Source organism: Carassius gibelio, chromosome A7 (genome assembly GCF_023724105.1).
Source record: "Carassius gibelio isolate Cgi1373 ecotype wild population from Czech Republic chromosome A7, carGib1.2-hapl.c, whole genome shotgun sequence".
Taxonomy (NCBI): Eukaryota; Metazoa; Chordata; class Actinopteri; order Cypriniformes; family Cyprinidae; genus Carassius; species Carassius gibelio.
In genome coordinates this window covers 35815904-35837837 of record NC_068377.1, presented here as the reverse complement: position 1 = coordinate 35837837, position 21934 = coordinate 35815904, and the positions used below count along the sequence as shown (strand labels likewise).

The following is a 21934-nucleotide window of genomic DNA, read 5'->3' as shown; positions in this document are numbered from 1 at the left end:
TTTAGTACAATAATTTATTTTTTCTTAAAAGTTTCAGTATTTTGAGGACTGGAGTATGCACACTAACCTTTACATTGATAAAGTTTTTTTTTACTGGGTCTCAGTAGCTCCCATCCAAAGACTGTGGTGGGATTTATGGTTGTTATTAATAAAAATACTCCGTTTGGTAGCAGAAACGAGTTAGTTTTCTGTGTGAAGCTTATGAAGCAGAAGCACTGTCAGCGTTACAGGCTGTAGATGCAGGATCTGTGAAACAGACCTTTCTCTTCATCTCCTGACATGTGGCCCTGGTGAGAGGAATCAGCTCAGCACATGTTCATGGTTTCAATCAAGCCTCTGTTTCCATTTCATTATACAGCTAGCCAGTAATATGCAGTGGTGGTAATATGTAGCAACAGCGGAAGTGTTTAAACAGAAGTTCAAAGTCTAATGATTTTATATTAAAATACTTTTTTGTAGCATTTAATCAACCTGATGCCAGTTTGGGGGCGGGGCTATCTGTTTGAAACCTGTTTGAAAACAGTCGTTATTTTTGTGGCACAGAAAAAAACATAACGCAAAAAAAATACGCAATGAGTGTATTCGGTTTTAATAAATATAATTTCTGTTTTTGAGAAGTCGCAGTTAACAGCTCAGTGATTATCTCAGGTGCTGATTATGTGTTTTGTATTATACAAAATTTGCATGCTTTTTAATAGCTATGATGAAGCGACAGGATGGGTCTGAAATGTCAGGGAACCGGAACCAAAAGTTATACTCACTGATTGTGAGTTTTGAGTTCATGGTGTAATTTTAGGATAAAATGGTGTAATTTTAGTTACGTTTCATTGTGTGTGGATTCAATAGCCATAATGAAAGCAACAATGGATAATTTACATTTATGAATGACACAAAACAAGAACAAGTGTTTCTTCTTGAATAATGTTTAATTTCTGTTATGTATTTAGCCACAATGGCAAGTACAAGAGAAGACTGTGCCAGTAGTAATGTATTATTATAGTATTTATCAAAGCTTGTATTGTTAGTTTTTTATTTTATTTGGTTTGGCTTTTGCCATTTCTCTTAGGTCTTTTTCTTTTTAGTTTTCTTTTTCTTTTTTTCTTTTTTATTTGTTTTTTACATCAGCTTAATATTTTATTTGAGATTAATTTCAATTAACAACCGCATTTGTATAAAAAAAATATGCTGCTAGTTTTAGTTAACAGTAAAGACTCTTCACACGCTCTTCATTGGCTGTGGATTTGAGATTTCATCATAAAGTCATGTCACATCTGGTGTGGACAGACAAATTTCTCATCTATCTAAACCAGACAAGGATCTGAAACGTGTTTTATTGAAGGATTGAGGTTGTCACAGGACACATGTACTGAATCTGTAACTGAAAGTGAGGCTGTATTTGACATGTTTTCCACAGCCCTTCACACTCCAGTATGTGTGTCGGAAAGTGACAGCTATAATCTTCCAGCTTTGTTCAGCTTTAAATAAACCCAGCTTCCATTTGTGGTGGTCCTCCCATGGTTTACACTTCCATTCTATAAACTTAACGCTGGGCTTTCTCATTGTGGGAGCTTGGGAGTTGTTTAGGTCAGAGGCGCACTTTAACAGATTATATGTAATTGGGTCTCTTTTTGAACTCCATTTCCCTCTTTGTTTCACTTTAATCATTTCACTTCTCCCAGCCACTTCTGTCTAAACACCCACGATCCAGTTCCTGTCCCCGTTTCCCCCTCCTTCCTATGGGCGGCACCTCTCGAGCAAAGCTAACAGAGCGCCAGTGTGCCACAGGCTTGCCACAACTTTCCCGGAGACTGTAATTACTACCCTCAATAAAATGAATAAGGACAGACAATATCAGTTATAGCTTGAACATGTCGTTTGAGGGTGGCTTTTGAATCCTGCTCTTCGCTGGAAGGTTTGAATGAGGTTTTATTGGTGTGTGCCGCCCAGCTTTAAAAGGAGAAGCGACGTGAATTGACTTCTCAGTTGTGTCTGAAATTATATAAGATAGTTTGATTGGTCACAATACCTGTTCATAACGTCCATGGACTGCAACTATTAACTTAAGTAATCTTCTTGTGGAAAGATCACACTTAATGAATATTTTCATGTAAATTAGTGTCTGTAATATTTGAAACCTGTAAGGCTGCGTTATGATTAAAATCATGCCAAAGAAGTTTCTAATAATATTTATCCCAATATGATTGGTTGTGATGAGATAAAAAGACTGCACTAAAATTGGCAAGAAACCACAACATTCTGTTCGATTGATTTTGTGAGCATTTGAGTCGGTTCTTTTAAATCACATGCACACAGTGACAGACCAGTTTAGTCTGATGCAAATGATTCTTATGAACTGATTCTTTTCACTGAATGCAAACCACACAGTGCAACCGGTTTCTTTTAATTCATAAACACATTTTATTATTTGAGATGGGACTTTTTAGTTGATCAAAACCACTCAACACAACCAGTTTAGTCTGAACTAGCTTAACTAGTTTAGAATGTATTTAGTCAGATTCACAAACAAATGACTCTCATGAGCCGGATCTATTTTAAGTGAATCAGAATCACACCGTTCAACCAGTTTACTCTGATGCAAATTAGACTCTTGTGAGCTAATTCTTTCAGTGAATCAAAACTATGGAAGCTTAACCAATTTAGTTTGATTCATAAGCAAATGATACCTATGATCTGCTGCTTTTCAGTGAATCAAACCCACACAGGACAACCGGTTTTATCTGAGCTAGCTAAACTAGTAGTCTGATTCATGAACAAATGACTCGTATGAGCTGGTTCTTTTGATGGAATCTGAACCAGACAGTGCAACCAGTTTAGTCTGATACAAATGACTCTTATGAACTGATTATTTTCAGGCAATCAAAACCATAGAGCTTAACCAACTTAGTTTAATTCATAAACAAATGATACATATGGGCTGCTGCTTTTTATTGAATCAGAACCACACAGCACAAGTATTTTAGTCCGGTTGACAAACAAATGACACTTGTGAGCTGATTCTTTCCAGTGAATCAAAACCATATACTGGAGCTGAACTAATTTAGTCCAAATCATGAACAAATGACTCTTTCTGCTTTGTTAATTAGAAGCATACAGCTTAACCAGTTTAGTCTGATTTAAAAACAAGTGACTTATTTAGTGAACTTATTTTTTTAAATCACCCAAAAAAGGACTCACAAGCTGACAAGTTACCAGTTGAATGATTGAATCGATATCTGACTCGCTTTCTGGAACTGCAGGCTATAATTGAATAATTGAAATTGAATTTTTTGGGGGGACTTTAGGTTTTTGAAACATAAAGCACTATCAATACATAGTGGTTGTTCATGAGTTTACTGAATGCTTGTGACATTTGACCTTAATACTTAAGTAATCAGAGTTTTACAAAGTTAGTTGACATTTTAGACCGAGATCTTTTGTGAATTATTACAAAAGAGACAAAACCGAACAGTTCCTCACCCAACACTGTTCATTTGGACAAAGCAATTGATGGTGTGTCTTGTTCAAACACTTGAGAGCAGCAACAATAAAAGATGAATGCGTCATACACTGCTGGTTTATGGCTATATCTTTCCCCTGTCTGTTTGTCTAAAGCACTTAAACTTCTTTAGAGCTGTGAGGAACAAAAGGGATTTCAGGTTATTGAATAACGTGTCTTTGTGCCGTGGGTGTGTGGGTTCAAGGCTCTCGTACAGTCGTTCATTGAACTGTAATGCAGCTTAAGATGCTTGTGAAGTTGGCTTTATTGCAGAGTTCACTGTAATCCACAGCATTCGGTGTTGAATATGAGATGTACCTCTTCCTCTACCGGGCTGATTTTTTCTGCCACCAGATCATTTTCTTGTTGTTTTGGCACACACTAGCTTTGTTCTCACACCAGTGAACTAAAGTCAATCATTTTCAATGAAAGGTGATGTGAGGCCACACAAGTAACAACAGCTGTAAGCAACTCAATGAAGTTGATATTGTTTGCATAAAGCAGCATTAAACTCATGTATGATGATATATCGGGGGAAAAAGTTGTGTGTGTATGTATGTATGTATGTATGTGTGTATATGTGTGTATATATATATATATATATATATATATTAGGGATGTCAACGATTAATCGATGATCGATTAATTGTCGATAAGAGATGCAATCGATTAAGGCTATCGATGGTCGGTTAACCGATTCAATGTTGGGCTGCGTGCGGCTCATGCGCACTCAACACGTGCGAGCGGCTGTGAGTGACGGTGACGATATATAAAAGCATCATCATTCATTCACAATGTACAAATTAAGCTTTTAATGTGATTTAAACTTTAAAGTACATTAAAATAGAAACAACATAAAAGTTCTTCAACATTAAATGCAATAGAAATGTAGTTACTAATCATTTCATCAGATAACTGTTTTATATCGTGCGCTTTGCAGGGCTGCGGGACACAGTGACAGGACAGGTAGTCTATTCATTCCTACAACTTGTTAATTCATTCCTACGAATTATTAATGTGGCAATTGTCCATGTTTCATTAATTTTGTTCCCTAAATAACCCATGATTTAAGTGAAATAAGGGAACAAATTAATAAATCGAACGAATTCTTAATTCATGAAATGTTTAATTTCCCTTCCCATGTTTACCACAGTAAGAGATGCGAAAACAGTTATTAAAAGCGAAAGATAATAAAATAAACCTTTTTTTTTTTTTTTAAATAGGCTATGCGAAATATATCCGACTTAAATAGGCTAATTAAGATTAACGGATTTAAAACAGAAGTGTGGGCGCACCATAAGTTCACAAAAAAAAAAAAAAAAAGGATGACAACGCATTCTGTTTGTTTGCTTTATTTTACAAGAGCACAAATCTTCTGTTTTTATTGTGAGTGTGCACAAATGAAAGTAAACACTTTTGCGGAAAATATATATTTTTTTTAATGTCTCAGCTGTTTCGATCGCCCCGGAGCCTGCTGCACACGTATATTCTAGCGATTCAAACTTACATCGCAGTCTGTTCATTATCAAAATAAAATGTCAACTAAACATTAAAAGGTTACACTGGTCAGTTTAAATAGACCGTAGTATACCGGTCCTCTCTGCTGTTCCAAGGACGTTTTTGCTCATATGAAGAGGATCATCTTTTCCGTCTATATGCGAATGCGTGTTAAGTACAAGCCTAGTTTACATTATAAATAATAGTTTAACATTCAAATACATTGCGAATATGGAAACATTTCGATTTGTGCCGAATGAGACATGAGCAATAACCTCCAAATAAATCTAGCCAAAGCCGCGCTCGCTCATCCTCGTGTGCACGCATGCACTGTCACGATCTAATGCGCTGTATGCCGGATTTTTAAAAATCTGACATTTTCTAGGACAGAATCCAGCAGGATCAAATTAATGTGAGCAACTGTGTTTTGGTGCAGCAGCGCCGATGTAGTTCACTTAATGTGCAGCGCAGTCACACGCGCTCCACATTTCGGATAATTTTATACAATAATGTCAGTTGAAAACATTGCAATTGTGCTTTAAAATACAACAACGAGCACCACAAAACCATTTAAAGAGGCGCGTTCAGCGTTCTCCGTGCGGGAATGGAAACTGTCAACAAAGTAAAATGACCTCAAAAGTATGGCGCGCTCTCTTCATTTTATCAAATGATCATAATCGCATCTATTCATTTTATAATCCTGCTACTAGCATTTTATTCAGACTAAAACCTCTTTAATTCAAGTGAGAAAGCGTTTTGTGTGTGTGTGTGGCTTTTGCACATCCTGTCATACCGCTGACTGCGTGCCTGCAATAGACGCATTTTGCAGTATTATGGTTAACGATTAATCGATTAATTGATCGTTAATTTAAACGACGATCGATCATGGAAATAATCGAAATTTGACATCCCTAATATATATATATATATATATATATATATATATATATATATAATATAGCAGTTCAGTCAATGTACTGTTAGGAGTAACTGAATAACTCTGGATATTGGTTTATTTCGCATCAGAGGGAGTGTCAGGCACGTTTATAAATCGAATAACTCGAGTGGATTAGTGTGTACTGGAGACGCAAACATTTTCAAACGATTCAGTTTGATTTGGTGAACTGGTTCGACTGGTTCACTAAGAAGATCCGGTTAAATACAACGATTCATTCGCGATCCGGACATCAATAGTCGATACAAAACCAATAAAACCCATTATAAACGAGGCATTTGTTGCATCCAGTTGGGACATAATTACTGATTAGAATGACTTACACTGTCTTTTGACCTCTAATAATCTTAACACTTCAATTCAAACTAGTTATTTAATCTGGAATGAGTTATTTATTTGATTATAAAGTTTCTTGTTGATTCTTCCTCATCTCACATGAGTGATCTGGCCTATAAACCTCAGACCCCACCTAACCAGATTTCATTAATTCTGCTGCTCGTCACAAACGAGCCTCCGTGACCAACAAGCCAGGAATGAAGTGGTGGCTTAGGGACGCTCCAGCTTGCGGTCAGTGAAAGGATTTTATTGGTCTCCGTCGTTGTCTCTGGTGCAGAGTTGCCAGTCGTGAGTTACCATGCTGCAGGCTAAAAGACAAACACAGACACCGTTCAAGCAGGAAGTTCATCTGTATGATGAAAAAAAAAAAAGAGAGAGAGTTAGTCGTTGCTGAGCACGCTCATTAATCTAGTTTGAACTATTGAGTTTATTGCATCGCGCTTCAGCCCACCATAAAATGTAGATGTAATGCACCATGGTGCAGTGTTATCTCATATCCTGCCTCGACCTTCTGTGGTTTAACATGTCCATATTGTGCTGACTGGTAAATGATAGGCCATTTATGTCTGAATTATTCTTAGCAAGCAGACTGAACGTGATCTAATCTGTTTAAATAGGAATATCCCTGTCATTTCACCTTTAATTTGCACTCCTTTGGCCATTTAATCATTGTCCGATACACTCGTTCATTCATTCACTCCAATCATTTTTTAAATGGGACTGGACAGTATTACTATAAATGTAACCTTGTTTTGGAGAGTAAAATGCAAAACTTTAAGTTGGGTTTCCAGCAAAAATAACTATTCTGTGATGTGAAGCATTATTACTCTAACTGTGATAAGATTTTGCTCATAGCTCCCATCCTCTCAAAGGAAATCTCACATTCTGTCTCTATCTGAATGTTTCATCGAGGTATAGCTTAGTTATTCAAAAATCCTCCACAGGGGAGATTACAGTAAAATATATTTTTACTGTAATATAGTAAAATGTCATGTATTCCTGTGATGTAAAGCTGTGTTTTCAGCATCATTACCCCCGTCTTCAGTGTCACGTGATCCTTCAGAAATCATTCTAATATGATGATTTGGTCATGCCATATAATATTGATATTTTATCACATTTGTTTTCTAAAGATTAGTGCAAATTAATAAATGCAGCATTTTTCCCAATGCAAGATGTGGTCTGATTCTATATAGACGATTCCTTTCAATGTTAATTATTAGAAGACATAGTGAATTATGCTTAGCTTTAACTTGATCTGATTTGTCGTTTTTTAGAGGACAGCGGATGTAAAAATGGCCACAGCTCGGCCCGTTCCCTCCTGTGCTTGGCTGTGGACATTGACTATTCAGTGTTTTATGACTAATACGGCGGCGCTTGTTTGTCATTTTTCACACTGAGCTTGGCAGCTGGTATATTGGTTTTGCTGTTCAGTGTGACCGCGTGGAACCGAATGACTTCAGATAGTGTCTGATTAAAAGCGTAAACAGAGCTGTGCTCGAGCTCTTATACACAAGGCTCTGATATTTATGAAACCATAAGCTGCAGGAGGTGAAGCATTACAGCAGTTTTACCAGGGCTCAGGGCGAGTTGGGCAGTAAAACGGCTGTAATGCATCGCCTCCTGTGGTGGACTGCTTTTATTAAATTCATTAAAGAAATAGTAGAAAGTTTGCTGAAAATTGACTCACCCTCAGGCCAATAAAGATGTAGATGAGTTTGTTTCTTCATCAGAACAGATTTGGAGAAATGTAGTATTTTATCACTTGCTCACTAAAGCCCCTTTCACACTGCACGTCGGACCCGTAATATTCCCGTAACATTGCCTGGTCGCCTTCTGTGTGAAAGCAACCACGTCCCGTTTGATTACCAAATCGAACCCGGGTCGGGGACATAGTAACATTGCGGTAATCGATCCGGAACGAGCGCTGTGTGAACAAAAGCCAGATCTAATTCCGTATCGAAGTGATGACGCGCGTTATCGCGCGACTCGTTTACCGGCTGTTTTGAAGGAAGATCAACATTCGCGACGAAAACATATGTGCAAACTGTAATGAAGCAGAGATCAGTTAGTTCCTCACTTTCCGCCCTGACGCAGAGATCGTTTGCTTGCTTCAATTAAAGTATAACGTGCCAAGCGTTGTCGACTCGTACATTACACGTCACGCGCTGATGTCACGTGTCGTTACGGGATCTTCAAGGGTTGTGTGTGAAAGCACGCACATATACCGGGTCATCACTGGCAGTGTGAAAGTGCCAAATCTTGCGACCAGGGAACAATTACAGGAACACTTTACCCCTGTATTTGCCGGAATGGCAGTGTGAAAGGGGCTCAATGGATCCTCTGCAGTGAATGGGTGCCGTCAGAATGAGAGTCCAAACATTAAATGTTCATTTTTAGGTGAGCTATTCCTGTCACCTGATCGTTAGATGTGCTTTGATGGTTTGAGCGTGGAAGCTTTAAACACTGCTCATCTGATCACGTTTTAGACCCGGAACAATTAGATTTATGAATATTACACGGCTGATTTAACCACTTAACTGTGTAATTAACTGTTGCTAGTGTTTCAATTTCTACTCAAATCAACATTTCATGTCCATGCATGCATTTATTTATTTAAATAAATGTGAAAATGTGCAATCATCTGGTCATTATCACTGGAAATATCACTTCAGGCTGCTACAAGACCCTTGTTGTTCACGCCGGGGTTTGTGCGATGGATAATTGTACATTGTCTGTGCAGGTTTATGGTTATTTGTATATGTTGTATATTTGTATATGTTATTGTATATATGCTCTTTGGTGTTTGAGTTGCTTTGTCACTAGCATATGGATGGAAGCCACTTCAAATAGAGATATATCAGAGATGAGACACTGAGATGTGTCTACCACGAGCGCTTTTCTAGAAACGCTTCCAATTATTTGGGCATTACTCCAATTCTCTCTCTTTTTGTCATTTACTTTAAATATTTCAGTATAATCATTATTTCGTATTAAATATGAAATACAATTCTTATTGAAATATATATAAATAAATATGCAGAATTAATGGATAAATTATATATCTTTTATGTGTGTGTGTGTGTGTGTGTGTGTGTGTTTGTGTATAAAATAGGCTATTGTGATATATAATTAATTGATGAAATATTATATTTTAATACTATTTACAATTAAGGCAATATTTTATTAAGTATAAAATGTATTAAATTTTTGTATTTCATTATTTTTAATGATTCTATTTTAATTATTTAATATATTATTTAATTGATAAAAAAGCTAAATGAATAACAGCGACCAAAAAATAAAAACCTTTTATTTATATTTTGAAGCCATCATAAACCATTTTTCTCTGCTGTTTTGCTTTCCTTTTGTTTTGATCTGAATCTGGCCTGATTTATTTTCCAGTTTATTTTCATTATTCATTTTCTAATTAAAGACTTGAGTTTTTGGACCATGTTGGCTGCCACAAAGCAGGTAGCTCCTCTTCCCCCTTTACTTCCTGTCCTACTTTGCGGTTCAATCTTATCCTCATGATGTTGATATGGAATTTCCTCTATTCATAAGTCAGATTTTCCAAAGTTGTGCTTTTTCTTAATTTCAGTGTCATCTCCCTTTACTCCCGCGGTCTGTTAGATTTACTGTTCCCTCTGCGACTGCCAGCGATGGAAATCTGGCTTTGTAGGGGTGTGGCTTACTGCACCATCCCACCAAGGGACAGGCCTGGTTATTACAAACTGAAGAGCTTTGTAACTCAATTACCCAAAAACTAAAAGGACAGCCTAAGTATACTTTCTATCAGCAGACGGGGGAGCAGCTTTCTTCCTATTCTAGTCATTTGGAGTTGGATTGGAATAGTACTGTCGCTGCAGACACAGTTTCAAGCACAGAATGAAAAGCCTCCATAATAAAGTAATGCAGAGGAAAATTGAACCGAGACGCCGAGGTCTACGACTGAATAGATGAGGTCTTGAGTTTAAGTGGCCCGATGTGACTAGACGGCCCTCGGCAGTAATGATGGTTTACCAGCAGCACTTGGAAACAGACCGTCCTCACAGTACAGACAGATTTAGGAAGCTCTGAGACGGACCGGATGGAGTAGGTTTGTTTGTCACAGCTTGATTTGCTATGAGCTTTAGTGTGGTCTGGAGTCAGTATCTCTATTACTAAACATCTGCTGTAATTCTCACGCCGCTGCTGTAAAAGAGACCAAAGCAATTAAACCAAGTGTGAAAACTCTCACATAGCAACCTTTCTTGGTTTGGTCATCATTATGCCCTGTTTGGGTCTGTTATCTGAACAGGATGCAGAGCCGGACTTTATCAGTGTGTTTAACAGGAATCTCAGGCCGAATGCTCTGAATCGCCCCGGGTTGCACTTTACCCGACAGCTGTGATCGTTTCCATGCGTGTGTGTGTGTGTGTGACGGCTCTAGAGATGCCGGTGTGCAGTGTGTCATGCGTCTGCAGGCTCAAGCTCTTCTCAGCTCTCTCTCTCTCTTATCTCCGCTGATTGTATTCTATTCACTGTATTCTCTAGATAAGCGCTGTGGAACAAGATAAGGGCTTGATGGATTGTTTTCCTATCGGTCCAACACCAGTCTGCTCCGTTTTAATGTCAGAAGTGTTTCACAAAGACATTGGCTTCATGTTGTCTGGATTCAAGCAAGATTTAAACATTGACACCTGTTTGTGAGAAAGTGGCGGCAAGAAATACTGAATGGAATCGATTTAGATGGTATGAATACGGTGGAGTAGGGTTTGAGCTGGAAATTCAATGGGAGGAAAGATTTATATAAGAGATGCACCATGTTACCTGAACGTTAACATTCACATAAGAAAACAGATTGGTAATGCTTCGGTTAAAAACAAAAGTGTTTTATTACATTTCTGATAAGATGAGCCACATTCTGAGATTCAGCATAACGCTGACTGTCCTTTATACAATATCTGTATGCCTTAAACTGGCAACTTTATGATCTTTTATTGAGCTATTTTATCTGATCCGTGATAAGTCATGCAACGTTTCTGAAAGAGAAGGACCTTTTCTTGTGGCTTTTGAATAGAACGGACTATGAAAAACACTGGTCTTGGATTCCTGTCATCAGAAGAGTTATATCGGGTAATGAGATCTGCTTTCATATGACGGCTGATGACTGATTTCAGCTCTGTCCTTCAGTCTCTGTTTGGGTTACAGCAGAACAGACGAAAGAAGCCTGAACTTAGGTAGAAGTTGCTCAGAAAACATCTTTTGACATCCCATGATGCTTTTCAGAGTTCAGCTCCAGATTTAGTTTTTTTTTTTATTTTATAGAAATTTGTTTATTATTTCATAGGTGCAATAATATTTTATTTACGTTACTAATATTTGTTTACTTCATTTATATATTCGTTTTTTTATTTTAGTATTCTCAGGTGCAATTATATATATTGTTTTGTTTTGCATGGTAAAGAAGCTCTTTTGGTGTGTATTTTCTGGCTGTCCCATGCTGTTTCCCAGGGTCGTCTCTGTGGTGAGGCTTGTTTCCCCGGATGTTTGAGGTCTCAGGTTTGATTAGTCTCAGCAGATGTTAACGAGGAGACCTTGAGCGGCCGCCTGGGCTCTCTGCGTGGAGCTGTTCAGCTGACAGGTGCTGGATGAGGCCGTCTATTATCAGAGCTCAATATCTGCGTCAAGCTCCATCAATCGATTCAATAAAGAGCGCAGTGACAGAAGCGTCCACCTCCACTCAGCCTTCATTACCTGCTGAGAGCCTCCTTTGTGACTCAATGGGCCGATTATTGGCCAAATGATCCGATCCGCAGGCATTGATGGAAAAATCGTTGGCTTTTTATTAAAACTCTTGAGGTTTGGTTACTGTGGGACGTTTGAGGTGAATGAATCGTGTATGGATTCTCCTGTTGTTGTACTGGACAATGAATAGATTATGGATGACTTTAGCAGTAAATTAAATGGATAAAATAATGACATTTCCATTTATTTATTGTACATTTTGTATAAAAGCAAGTAGTCATTTATTAGAGTTGCCTCAATCTTTCCAGAGTAAATATATTAGGATGGTGGATAGATTGGGACTTGTAATTAGTTTTCATGAATTCCAAATTCTGTACATTTTTCTGGATTCCGTTTTAAATTTTTTCTGAATTCCATTTTAATGGTTGAATAAAATTTGGTATTATTAAATAAGCAACGATTTCTTAAGTTACAAAAAAGAGGTTTTATTTTTCCCAAATTCCATTAAAATTTTTCCTAATTAATGTTTTTTTAATTCTGTTTTAGTTTAAAAATGTAGCAATAATGTCTAATGAATAGAAATCATAAATCCAATACAATTTAACAGAAATTAATTAAAAGTTTAAGAAATTATATTTCTATATCTAGATTCTATTTTTCCTTTACACTTTATAAAGACATTTTTATAATTACTTTTAAATGCAAAAAATTAATGTCTGTTCAATTGAATTAACACAAATTTAGCAATTAATTTTTTTTTTTAATATGGTCCTTTTTTTTTTTTTTAAAGAAATGTATTAATCTTTTAAAACACAGTCTACTTTTCGGCAAATGTGCTGTTAAAATTTATACATGGAGGAATAAATTGTGCTATTCCTTTAAAAAAAATTATATTATAAAAAATATTATATTATATTATATTATATTTTTATGAAAACCAGTGCTATTTACTTTAATGTTGTATTTCCCATTGAAAGCCGTTGATAAGCAGAATTTTAAGAGGGATACTTTTTTTTTCTTTTTTTTTTTTTTTTTATAAATCACATCAATATAAATTCAGCAAATTTAATATATAATATAATATAATATATGAGACCCGATGACCTCCAACAGCAGACGGGCGATACTTTGGCTCATCCTCACGCTTTCATTCCTCACTCACACGTTCTCATTCTGCTTCAAGGACCTTTCTTGTTCTCAGTCAACAAGGCTTTTTCACAGGGATGCAGAGGAGGCAGCTTCATCTGCGTCATTGGGAGTGTTGCATAATGCTGATTTTGATTGTGGCACGCTGAAGTGTTTTCATGCGTCCAGACCAGAGCCGTCCATCATACAGCGACCGCAGCGCTGAAATCAGCATTATTAACATCTTCTCACAAGCAGCCTCAAGAGAAAGGGGCTGGAAGCTGCAGCTGAAGCACACCGAGACTGTTTTATTATATTACATTATAATAGTTATAGTAGGAATAAAACCCCTAATGTTATCATATCATATCTACCCTCTTCGGTTTGCTTTAGATGATAGTAATGTATTTTGTATGGTTAGATATGATTGTTTTAATTTATATATTAAAAAAAAAAATGATTTATTTAAATTATTTAGCTTTTTCCATGAAATGTAATTCGTTAAGTGGCAAGTAATTAAGTTGTACTACACTTATAGATTCTTGCCTTTTAGTTTCTTACAACACATGTTTTGGAAATGTTAGAAAGAAGCTTTGACCATGATTACATTACGATTTAGATATGTTTCCATTAATAATGCAAACATTTATTCTGTTCAAAGCTGACTGAAAAAAGTCCTTTCATTATTGGATATTTAACTACTTAAGGTTTTTATAATTGAGTGGCATTGGAAAACAGTCCATTTAGTGTTAACCACCGTGCATGTTCTTGTCTTTCTCATATCTGAACATTTTACTCATTTTTCAAACTTGAAATGCATTGTTTCTGCAGTTTTTAATGCAATGCATTTGTAAACCGATATTGTTCCGGTCCAGTCCTGTGCCATCATGCATGAGATATTTGAGAGAAAGGAGGCTCCATCTGTTTTTGATGCTCACCATCAGTGTGAAGAGCTCGGCCATCAAATCAGCCCTGACACGTGTTTAACATCAGGAGCAATCGCTTCCCATTAAATAGTGGAAAGAATTACCCATGTTTTACTTTGCAGTCCTTTGAGTTAACAACTCTTTTCTAAGAGCTAACAACGGTTTCAGTTCTCAGTCTGTGATCTGTAGGGAACAAGTCACACATGTATGAGCTGCGATGCTGCGTATTCATCAGCAGAGAAATCTTAGTGTGGTCAGGTTTAAGACGCTCTATCCGGTCACATGCTTATAAATCACATCACGTCACAGACACTGAAACTACACCGGTCAAATACAGAGATAAACAATGCGATTATATTTATTATTATTTTAATACTAGAAGTATTTTGTTATTTACCATTTCATAGGTATGATTACATTTAATTGTTTATTTTGCATAGCAAAAGTCTTTTGACTAGATTTGTTAATTTGTTACTATATATATTGCATTTTACAAAATCACATACATTTTTATTTAAAACTTATGACGCAGATCTTATTTAATGCATTATTTACTCTAAATACACAAAATAAAGCGTATATAAATAATATAATCCAAATAATTATCTGATGCAATATTTATTACAAGTTCACCACACACTATTTGAAAAACAGCAAATAGGTTTTAAAATTTAATGACAAGGCTGTTCATATTTTTTGGTATTGCAACATTTCAGTTAATTGGCTAAACAGTTAAAGTTATCAGAAGAGACATGCATCTTAAAATGCACATTTGCATATTTATATAGCGGTAGCTATAATGATTTATCCAAAGTTGTTTCTGTGTTTTCAGCTTGGAGATTAATACAGTGTCTAATTGAAAATGAGTTTTAATACATTATGCACTACAGTAAACTTATGTTAAGGATATTGAAAACATGTTTACTCATAAACGAGCTAAATGAACCGTGAATGTGCATGAATTGGGCCTTGTGTGACTTTAAATGATGACGCAGCTCATTAGCAGATCACTCCTTTACTGCAGTTTGGCCTTTACATGTTAGAAAATGAGAAATAGGTCACATTATCTCATCCGGTGCAATGTGAATCCAGCAAGTCAAGCGTGTCGTGTGGCATTACTCCGTTATCTGAGCTGTGGACGGATTGAATCTGAGCTCTAATCTTGCATCACATGCTCCAGTGCCGGGATCTGCTTCTCCATGTCAGATTTCACTCGCCCTTCACCATCCCAAACAAATCCAGCACCATCACAACAGAGAAGCAGTCATGAGAATCAACTGTACGTCACAACCAATCAGTGCTTTTAATGAAAGATTCACAGCACATTTGACCTACAGGATAATAAATTAAGCGATTCATTAGGAGTGTAAATAGGGTTGGTTCTGACTACATGTTGACTTTAACATGGGCTCCCGTGCCAAGCAAATCTCCCGCTGCAGAAGTCAAACATTCGTCTGTTTAGATGCACTGCTTTACACTGATCCCGTCAGCTGTGTGCCACATTAGGTTTTTGTGCACTGTTAATGTTTTTTCTCGTGCTGCTTGTCAACAATTCAAGCTAAGAAAGACTGCTTTCAATGTGTATCACATGACAGGGACTCATTTGATAAATGTAATTCAGTAATGGGTTTACAGTATAGAGCAGGCCGAGAAATGGACTTTGTTTATAAAAAAATGTGTGATAGATTAGTGATTTTCTTTTTTTAATCGATTGACAACACTTAAAAAGGTAAATATTGTGTAAAATGTGTTTATTGAATTTCACCAGTGTTTCATTTAGCTTCTGTAAATTTAGTTATATTTTCATAAAAAAAAAAAAAATGTGTTTGTAATGTTAGACAAAAATGTATTACTCAGCCCAGTTAGTACAAATGTTCATTCCCTTGGTCTCAACTAAATAAATAAAAAAGGGGAGGGGATATTTAAAATATTCTCTAAAATATATATATATATCATTGTGAATAAAGATTATTATTAGTAGTAGTAGTAGTAGTAGTAGTAGTAGTAGTAGTAGTAGTAGTAAATATGATGTAAATAGTTTACATAATTTCAGTTTGGTCTCATTTGGCATTAATAATTTATATTATTTTAAATTATCATAATATTTATTTTAAAAAATGATGTTAATGGTAAACCGATTAGAAACAGTTTATATAATAACTGTATAATTAACGGAGCATGGCACATATCCATTAAATGTCCATTTATCTTCCAAAATTTCTATTTTCAAATTATTTATTTTTTGTAAATTATAAATGTGCTAATAAATAAAACACACAATACTGAATAAATATATTGTTGAGTAAATATTTTGTAATTTGTGTGTAATTTCTCATAGTGTCTCATTTAGCATTAATAAATGTAATTATATTTTTAAATATCAAATATAATATAATTTTTTATTCATTTATTTATTTATTTTTATGGTGCATTAATTATAGGAATATTAGAATTAACGGAGCGTGGCCAATTAATACATATGTTAATTCCTCCAAAATTTGTAATGTTTATTTATTGGAAATTTTTAATATTCTTTAAAAATATTGTGTAAAATGTGTTTATTTAATTTGAGCATTTTGCTGTGGTTTACAGGTACTATTGACGTGATAACAGAATTTTGGATGAGCATTTCCTTTATGGTTTTCTCGCTTGAGCTTCCTGTTATGGGCTGTAATGGAAACGCGTCGAGTCCTGACAGAAAGCAGACTGATGCTGTCATGCGGCCGTCTGCATTTATCTGTGGGAATGAAGTGATTGTATCTTGTTGTAATGTGTTTGTTTAGGCTCGGGGATGTTGTGTGACGACACGATTGCAGCTTGAGTTCATTTCTCTGGCATCCTCCATTTAAAGGGACGCGTCTGCTGTCTGAATGCTAATATGCATTTTTCTTGGCTATAAATTGGTCTTTGTAAGTGCAATTATAAAATGCGTTATAAAAAAAAAATATTCAAATATAGGTTTTTTTTAATAAAAAGATAAATAGGCTGAAAATATATACCTTTTTATAGCCCACAGTCATGAAAAACCTGGAAAATCTGTGAATTAAAAAAATACCTTTGTTGGAGTAATTTCTGTGAGTCAGATTTGAAAATCATGGACCTTTCTATAAAGAATTGATTTTTTTCTTGGCTTTAACTTGCTCTTTGAGATTGCAATCTTACAATCCTGTATTCACATGCTTCAGTTATCCAGTAATCAAAGTGGGAAAGTTACTGAAATTCATTGGTCGAAAGGCTTGGGAAGCCTCTGTAATAAAGATGTGCTCTGAGTGGATTTGGTTGAGAGCTTCTGCTTAAAGACTAAATGTAAGTGGTTGCTTTGGGCCAGAGAGACGCTCTTGTAATTTCGTTAATAACACTGATGCACCTCGTCTTGGCATGGGAAGAACAATTTTGAGTTCAAATTGACTTTCAGTTCCTCTCCCAGTTTTACTTCTCTAATTCTGCTTGGTAGACGCCACTCAGTGGTATTTAACTCCAAACCTTAATGAACGGCCTCATCACATCAGTGGCCATCATAGAATTTTTATAAATGGTCATAAAGTGCCTTAAGAATAAAGAAGTGACCCAAAGTGGGGATAATTATGGGCTGGCTAATGATGAAGTGTTCCCACAGTCCTGACTGCTGCTGAGAAGCGTTCTCAGGCTTTCTCAGGTCAATCTAACCTGCTGATTGGCACCGTGTTCCTCTCACACCCTTATTACCCTTTCAGCCAGAGCCAGCAGAGCTGCAGTTAGGAGCACCTGGTTTAGCCTTCAATGATTGCAGGTTATTACTTGGTCCACAAATGATTCATCAGACTTGTAGGATATTGTATCTGAGAATGTAACTAGAGTGTCAGAAGAGTTGTTATTTTCTTTGTGGTGTCATTAATGCTAGCTTTATATATAGGATATACTTGTCACCCAGGACTGTAGTTACGAGTAAGATCGTTTTAATTTAAATTAATTTATAATGTTTTTTTAACCAAGTATTAGAAAAATAATAATACTTATAATATTAAATAATTCTATGTTTGATGATATATAGTTTACAGGACAGGCTTAGAAATGGGATAGTTGGGTCTAATGACTGGATAAGATGAAAGGAGCATTTACTCAACTGTTATTTACCTCAAAATGGGCAAATATCAACTGATCTATTATTTTTATTCCTAGTCATGTCAAGTCATACTTTAGGTTTAGTGATATTTTTAGACATTTTAGATATTTTTTAGATAAATGAGTGATAATATATTGGACATTGGCCCCTCAGCACTGTAGTTTTCAGGCATAGAAATGGGTTAGTCGTGTCTTGTGACTCTGTGCTAGTGATTGTATCACTTTCCAGATTCGTCAGACAGGCCTTGTTCTGTAATCTTACCCATGTCATGCTATCACTTTTAATCCCACGATTAGTCTGTGGGCCACTTTCCAACCTTCTCCTGTGTCTTAAGGCAGACTTGCTTGTTTGTGTTTCAGTTTGGCTCTTTAATTGGAAAATTTCTGCCTATTTTGTTTTTAGCTTCCAAGCTTTTAATGATCTATTATTGCACAGTTCAGTCATTATGATGTCAAGCCATTATTACGTCTGAGCTAGTCATCAATACCCATTTTCTCTTTTTCAGATGCAGCAGCTGTTCTATGAGAATTACGAGCCAAACAAAAAGGGCTACATCCGTGATCTCCACAACAGCAAGATCCACCGGGCCATAACCCTTCACCCCAACAAGAACCCGCCGTACCAGTATCGCCTGCACAGCTACATGTTGAGCCGCAAGATCGCGGAGCTGCGCCACCGCACCATCCAGCTCCACCGCGAGATTGTGCAGATGAGCCGCTACAGCAACACCGAGGTGAACAAGGAAGACCTCCAACTGGGCATGCCTCCGTCCTTCATGCGCTTTCATCCCCACCAGCGGGAGGAGGTGCTAGAATGGGAGTTCCTCACGGGCAAGTACATTTTCTCGTCCTCAGACGGGCAGCCTCCACGTCGGGGCATCGACTCCTCGCAGAAGATGGCGCTGGACGACATCATCATGCAGGTTATGGAGATGATTAACGCCAATGCCAAGACGCGAGGAAGAGTCATTGACTTCAAAGAGATCCAGTACGGATACCGAAGGGTCAACCCCATGTACGGGGCGGAGTACGTACTGGATCTGCTGCTGCTCTACAAGAAGCACAAGGGGAAGACCATGACGGTTCCTGTAAGGAGGCACGCCTATCTCCAACAGACCTTCAGTAAGATCCAGTTTTTGGAAGACGAGGAGATGGACGCCCGAGTCCTGGCTGCCAGGATCAACCAAGACTCGGACTCGTTGTCCTTCCTGTCCAACTCTCTCAAGATGCTCGTCCCATTCAAACTGAGCAGCCAATCTGGCATCAAACAACACGAACCCAAAGAGAAGAAGATCAACATCCTTGTGCCCCTGGCGGGACGCTACGAGATCTTTGTGCGCTTCATGGCCAACTTCGAGAAGATTTGCCTGATTCCCAACCAGAACGTCAAGTTGCTGATTCTGCTCTTTAGCACAGACAACAACACGGAGCGCATTAAGCAAATCGAGCTCATGAGGGAGTATCACATGAAATATCCCAAAGCCGACATGGAGATCAAACCAGTTTCTGGACCCTTCTCCCGTGCTCTGGCCCTAGAGGTCGGCTCGGCCCACTTTACCAATGATTCCTTGCTCTTCTACTGTGACGTGGACTTACTGTTTACCCCCGACTTCTTGACCAGATGTCGTGGGAACACCATACTTGGGGAACAGACGTACTTTCCCATCATCTTCAGCCAGTATGACCCTAAGGTTGTCTATGCAGGCAAGGTGCCCAGTGACAACCACTACGTGTTCACATCCAAAACAGGCTTGTGGAGACACTACGGTTATGGGATCGTCTGCATCTACAAAGGAGACTTGGTCAAAGCGGGTGGCTTTGACGTCTCCATCCAAGGCTGGGGACTGGAAGACGTGGACCTCTTTAACAAATTCGTCCAGTCCGGGATCAAGCTGTTCCGCAGCACGGACACCGGAATCGTGCACGTCCACCACCCTGTTGTTTGCGACCCAAACCTCGATCCCAAGCAGTACAAAATGTGCCTGGGATCCAAAGCATCCTCGCACGGCTCCACGCAGCAACTCGCGGAGCTGTGGTTGGAGAAGAACAACCACGGCTTCCGAAAGATCTCGAACTCTAATAACGATTCAGTGAGGACAGAATAGACCCGGCAAGTGCACACCCAACTGTCTGTCTTCCTCTCTATGGAGTTTTTTAACTACCTTATTTATTTTTTACTGAAAAGACGTCTGTGGATATATTTTGACATAAGAACTGGTTTTGTAAACTGTACAGGAGCAGCGTGACATCTTTAGACTCTGATCTTTATTTTTTTTTTAGCAGTGTAAGGATCATTGACGTAAGGAGATGTATTTTACCAATCCAATATTGAGCATTATATTTATGCCACCTCTCATACAAACTGCTGTGTACCTCCCCTGAAAATGCGTTGCGATGGTATCGGAGAGGGAGTTTGGACACGGACATGTGGTGTCTGGCAATTGGTAAATGTTTATCTGTGAATGTTTACAGAGAGCTACGAACAAGTGATTCATGCTTGGGAAGGGGGATCTATTAAATAACAATCTTAATTGTGACAATTAAGGGCCATTGATCAAAAGTTTCTAATTTTTGGCTTTTGGTTTGTTTTTCCAGTTTATTTGTCTTGGGAAATCCATAATAACACTGTTTTGTTTTCAGTGATTTTGATTTATTTTTATTGACTTCTGTGAATGAAACTGCTGGATGTAGATCTTTCCAACTCATTCCCACTGTCTAATTTATTGAACGTTCGGTCTCGTATGATATCGGCTGAGGTTATGTATAGTAGAGATCGTATAACCATCTCAGTCATGGATAGTGTTTTTGTTCCTCTACATCTTCCTCTCTCTATCTTGAATGGCTTTGATTACCAAAGACTTTTTTGCACAGTTGCTGTAGGTGATTTTTTTTTTTTGTTCGAGCATGCTTGTGTATGTGTGCGTGTGTGGATGTCCGAATACAAAGTGGTGGAGCAGGAAAACATGAATTGTACTGTAGGATGGCGGTACCGATGACCAGATTTCTATTCTACATGGCTCTATGAACGCATGTCGACAACATACCACTTAGCGATCTATTTTCTTGTTTCATTCGATCAGAGTTCGTTTGCTCCTGTTTGTTATTTAAGTACAGGCCATTCTCATGTGATTGAGCCATGCACTCCACAGGGGGAATCAGCCTAAATTGCCGCCTAGCCTTCCAATACGAGGACTGATCTCCCACAGCAGTCGGTTTCTTTTTTTTTTTTTTTTTGCGTTCCTTTCTGGGGCATTTTCATACTTCAGTTCTCTGTTAGCCCCAATACAGCTGGGACAAAAGTTTTATATTTAATAAAATAGAAAATGTTTATCAAAATGCATCATGTTTTGATTTCTACATCCAAAATGTGCCATGCCTTCAGGTTTCGTCTCATTTTGTTTACCACTAAATTGCTTATCAGAGCATCCAAACACTTTCAAAGGAACATTCCAGATTCAAGACGAGGTAAGATCTGTTGGTAACTGATGTTTACAGTAAAGCACTAATGTGCCTACGTGTATTATTCTGTACAGAAATGTGTTATTGCGTAAAGCCAATCATCCTTTTAGCAGTTAAAACCGCTTTTCAGTGCTTTTAACCAAAGCGATTTTTATGCAAGGATGAAACTTTATATACAATCATTTTCCCAGGGAATCTAATCGCTGAGCTCAGTTGAGCAGATTTGTGTAGTTCCTGTGTATTTTTCATCATATAAACAGTCCGTTGCTAGTGTCATTGCCAGTATATTGTGAAACCTTCCAGGTTTAG

At 37.4% G+C, this 21934-nt stretch overlaps 1 protein-coding gene across 1 annotated transcript in view; it reads left to right on the top strand.

Moving 5' to 3' along the window:
• The window catches only part of LOC128017393 (chondroitin sulfate synthase 1), a 63701-nt gene extending 42197 nt beyond the window's left edge, over positions 1-21504 (top strand). Inside the window, exon 3 of the mRNA XM_052602770.1 lies at positions 18673-21504. Within this exon, the coding sequence (XP_052458730.1) occupies positions 18673-20271 (1599 nt within the window). The 3' untranslated portion in view covers positions 20272-21504. The remainder of the gene's footprint in view (positions 1-18672) is intronic.
• Positions 21505-21934: the final 430 nt, after the last annotated feature.